At 37.3% G+C, this 5073-nt stretch overlaps 1 protein-coding gene across 1 annotated transcript in view; it reads right to left on the bottom strand.

Annotated features, from left to right (window-relative positions):
- prom (prominin) overlaps positions 1-5073 on the bottom strand; it is a gene marked incomplete in the record, with an annotated part of 30762 nt that overhangs the window by 22082 nt on the left and 3607 nt on the right. The window contains 4 exon segments of the mRNA XM_011300601.1: positions 502-637; positions 2376-2578; positions 3927-4022; positions 4291-4478. Coding sequence (XP_011298903.1) covers positions 502-637; positions 2376-2578; positions 3927-4022; positions 4291-4478 — 623 coding nt within the window.

Here is a 5073-nt window from a genome sequence, read left to right as displayed (position 1 = left end):
GCATCCGCAAAATAAAAAGTAATACTATTTCGTGGCTGCGAGATCGAATTCTATTCAGTTTACTAGAGATGAACGCGCGCTTATTGTTACTTTTGTGGTGCTACTACATGATTTTCCATTTCATTTTTCAACGATAGATATATAAGAATCGGAATTCAAACATTCAGATTCAGACTCTGAGTTAGAATCAGAGGGATTATAAAATGAAACGGTCCAAAGCACAAAAGAAAAAGGAACCAATTTTAGAATAAAAATAAAATAAATATATATAATATAAATAAATAAATAAATAAATATATATATATATATATATATATATCGAATAAACCGGCTTCAAAAAACGTTACATTGGATTTTTTGTAAGTGATTTAATTCAGTTATAAGGAAATCCAGAAATTGATAAAATTGATAAAATTGAGATACCTGAAGAAATTAATTAGACATTACGGTCTCTCAGTCTTTTGAATAGCAAGTTTTATGGAAATGAAAGCTAAAACTTACAGTTCCTTGCCTCGAGTGTTCTCCGTGCAATGTAATGTGGCACGTAAAGGTACTCCCCTCTTGCTTGACGCCCTGCCTCAGTTAAATTGTCCTGACTGACTTCACGTAGACGCAATAGCCTCTCGTCTCTAAGTAACTTGAGAAACGAAACAAAAATCAGCCTGATTGCAATCGCCTTTGAAACATATATCTCTGAGCGACTCTCGTTCAATTGCCACTGACGGTTAAATATAGCTTCAACCTACTGAGGCCCTTTCAATGGTTTTCCTTTTTTCCTGGAGGAGTTATACTCCTGTAGACTCTCCGATTGCCTTCCTCTAATTGTTTTGGCCTTTTAAATTGAAAAGTGCAGGTAGATAACGAAATAAAGTTGATTAAAAATCGATCGTAAATGATGATCGTGATGACGACAAGTAGAAGACATTCAAAACGGAAATTCGTTAAAAAAAAAAGACACACAGACATCATCTGAAAAATTAATTTTTATCTCGTGGGGAGAAAAGCATGGCTTTACAGCCGTTAAATTTCACTATATGTATGGTATCATCGCCTGACATTATTTCATGGAAAAAAATATGCTATAGAATTCCCATTCTATTAAAAAAGGTATAGTTGCCCTAAAAATTCTATAGTCTAAAGTCTATAGCTTATAGAATTTCTATAGTTGCCTTCAGAGATTGTTTCAGCGATTCATATGAAATTTAAATCTTAATATAATAGCGGCAGGGTGTAAACTTGTGCGAAGTCCCCTGCTATAGCTGCTGTAGGAATTATGTAGCATTTCTGTAGAAAATACATGGGAATGCCACATGATTGCTAGAATTTAGAATTTCTGGTCTATAGAAATTCTATATCATTTTTATAGCTTCTCCAGTTCTATAGAATGTCTCGTCTGCATAATTTCTATAGTCTTCATCTAACTCGATGAATTCTATAGAATCTCTAGCCTACAGAGACAAGCGATTCAAGAGCTTTTATGAACTCTATAGAATCTTTAGTCTATAGAAATTCTATAGTCTTCCTATAGCTTCTCCGACTTCTAGGTGAGTTCTGTAAATTCTCTAGTCCATAGAAACTTTATACGATTTTTCCAACTTCTCTGAATTCTATAGAATCTTTAGCCTATAAAAATTCTATAGCCTCTTGATAGATTCTCTGTATAGTTTCCCAGAATCTCTAGCACATAGAGGCTATAGCAATTCGATAGCTTCTCTGAATTCCATAGAATCTTTAGCCTATAGAAATTCTATAGCCTCTTGATAGATTCCCCGAGTTCTCCAGAATCTCTAGCCTATATGGGCTATAGAAATTTGATAGCTTTTCTGAATTCGATAGAATATTCAGTCTATAGAAATTCTATAGTCTTCCTATAGCTTTTCCGACTTCTACTTGAGTTCTACAAAATTTATAATCCGTAGAAACTTTATACGATTTTTCTAACTTTGAATTCTATAGAATCTTCAGTCTATAGAAATTCTATAGCCTATTGATAGATTCCCTGAGTTTCCCAGAATCTCTAGCCTATAGGGGCTATAGCAATTCGCTAGCTTTTCTGCATTCTATAGAATCTTCAGTCTATAGAAATTCTATAGCCTATTGATAGATTCTCTGAGTTTCCCAGAATCTCTAACATATAGAGGCTATAGCAAGTCTATAGCTTCTCTGAACTCTATAGAATCTCTGGCCTCTAAAAAATTCTATACCCCACCCATAGCTTGTCCAAATTTTATAGAATTTCTGTTGACTTCAGATAATCTTTCAATTCGACTGATGCCAACTTCACACACGTTCACACCCCCTCGCGATTTTATCGGAATATACTATTTTCATTTTCAATCACGTCTATTTCAGGTTGACAATACTAAAATGAATACCCGCTCGATCCTCAAGGAGACGGTGAGACCAGCTGGATTGATTGTCGCACAAAGAGGACGATCTTGGGGTGCACAGGCAGCTGCTAGTGATTCAAGCTCACGTCGTAGCCCATCCACATCACGACTCAATCCGGCAACTAGATCACGAGCTCGTTCACCCTCTTTCAGTAGGTTCTTTGCACGGCTGGAAAGTTCCTGGCTCGCTGAAAAATGCAATTCAGTCCCGTAACTCCCGACCAACACCACCTAAGCTTTTCTTTTGTTTTTTTTTTTTTATAAAAGGTGAGGCAGCTGTTTTGGGTGGTAATAGAATTTTCTTTGAAGCAAAAATATTCCAATAACAATGTAGATTTACTGGGGATATTGCCGTCTTGGGGGATAAGGTGCGAAGACACTGAGGCAAATGCTTGTAAATTATTCGGTGAAATACCAAGTACAGGGGTTTCTCGGCTTGTCCTTTAGTACTGGATATCCATGAATATTCAAGGACAGGAGTTACAGTCTTCCTGCATTCGTATCACTTACGGTTTAGTATTCTACAATATAAAGTTTCAGGTCGAGTGAGCGTGGCATAAAATGGCCATTCAATCTCAACATTTTGTGGTGGTAGATAAAAAATGGTATTGAATTTCTATAGCACTTTTATTGGTGGTTATGGCATGATCTGTGTCGACTAAAGATTTTCGCAGCTGATGAGTCATAAAAAATGTATACTGGAAAAGATTTATACATTTTTAGGGTGAAAAATTCATAAAATTTGTTATTCAAATTGTGTAACAATGTGTTAATGTATTGGATCATTTTTATTGCAAATTTTATGGGTTTGGTCTCATTAGTCTATCCACAGTGAGAGAATCTATAAATGCACGTCGTGTTCCATAGAAATCGTATAGATTTTCTAGGGTACAAGACTGAATGCGCGCTACGGCGTGCTGTCCTTATTATAAAAGGAGAAACACAAAGATGAAGTTCGCCCGACTCGAAATATCTCGAAACCCGTAGGGCTAATTCCTCATTGGTCCACTCGAACCGCCAAATTCAAATTCGGCGCACGGGGTGCGCCGTAGGTCTCGTAATTATTAAAATTATGATTGAAGATTTATAAAATCAGAAACACAAAAATGAAGTTCGCCCGAGTCGAAATATCTCGAAACCCGTAGGGCTAATTCCTCATTGGTCCACTCGAACCGCCAAATTCAAATTCGGTGCGCGGGGTGCGCCGTAGGTCTCGTAATTATAAAAATTATGATTGAAGATTTCAAAATTAAATGAGTTCTGAATTCAAATTAGCCGCCTCAGAGGACTGAATCAATGACGAATAAACGTGACAGAGTTTCGAGATATCGATAGTCTCGATGTTTGTCCTTTGTAGAATAGGATAATGGGATTTATAATAGGCGGTCTGTAGAATTTCTATAGAAAATTCTAGAATACGTTAAATTGTTCTTTTATTTCCAGCAAGCGGTCCACAGAAAGGTTTCTAAAACGAGCGCTATAATGAGTAATACCAAGCGCCAATTACTAAAGCTGCTTTGTTAAAAGGCTTCTTACTATTCGAAACTTGGAAAAATCCCTCAAGAGCAGTCTGCAGTCCAGTTTCCGTTGCCAAATCCACTTGCACGGGTTTACCAAGCAACTCCTCCACATCTATAATCATAATTATCATCACACTGACTTTATCCGACAGAATGATAAAATGGAATTCATTGATTAAGTGTTAACCGCATGGATTCTGACATATCCGGGATCGCGGATAACTGCTGGAAACGAGGATTATAAATCTCGTACCATCGATTTTACCCGGGCCATAAATTGGACCATCGCCCCATATTTATGATGGAGAATGTGAACTGAATTTTTCGCTTGCAATTTCACGGTAGCTTCTACAATGGACTCGCGTGTTTCAATCACTTACTATCTAAATCGGCCATGATAGCCTCGCTGGCGACATCAAGACTCCTCGTAAGACACTTGCGTATGTGTCCAGTTGTTCCAGTGTGATAGTCCCTGAAATCCTCAATCGCTGTTTCCACCGCAATTGGTATTTTTGATATTCCCACATTTGCCGACTCGTTCGAAATTATCATCCCACTCATTCCGATTCTATAATCAGACAAAATTGCAGTTCTTGATTTTTCTCAAACAGGCAATTGGCATTTTCAACATTTCTATTTTTCTCTATTTTTTCTATACAAATTTGTGAGTTGATTATATAATAGCCAATAGATACGATAAAGAAATATGGTAAATGTCTAGTTAAGGTCCACCAAACCATTCTGGATTTTTTATATTTGATTGGATGAGTTTCTGTCACCTAATTAAGGATCTGGTCACCTTTTTTGCGGAAACAATTAGTATAGGAGATATGATATTTAGTACACCGCTCTCTGCGTTATCTAGGGCCGGCGAGGACGTGGCGGTGTGTCGGCCCCAAAGACACCACATGTTGGCACATTTATAGACAATGGACACACAGAAAGATGGATTTCATAAAATGGTCCTGAACACTTTACCAAAACTCTGAATTCACCTCTCCCGACTATCTACCATCGCTGACTGAACACAACGAGTAATTTATCCGTCGCTACCCTTCTGTAGCAATTCAAAATATTGAATTTAATATCACTCACTCGTCGTGCCAACAGCGTCAGGGGGGTTTAAGGAATTTCAGGGACAACAGAGTTGACCTCAGGACTAT

The sequence above is a fragment of the Fopius arisanus genome, unplaced genomic scaffold (assembly GCF_000806365.1).
Source record: "Fopius arisanus strain USDA-PBARC FA_bdor unplaced genomic scaffold, ASM80636v1 scaffold00018, whole genome shotgun sequence".
NCBI classification, from domain to species: domain Eukaryota; kingdom Metazoa; phylum Arthropoda; class Insecta; order Hymenoptera; family Braconidae; genus Fopius; species Fopius arisanus.
Note: the sequence above shows the minus strand (reverse complement) of the source record. Positions and strands in the feature narration are given on the sequence as shown.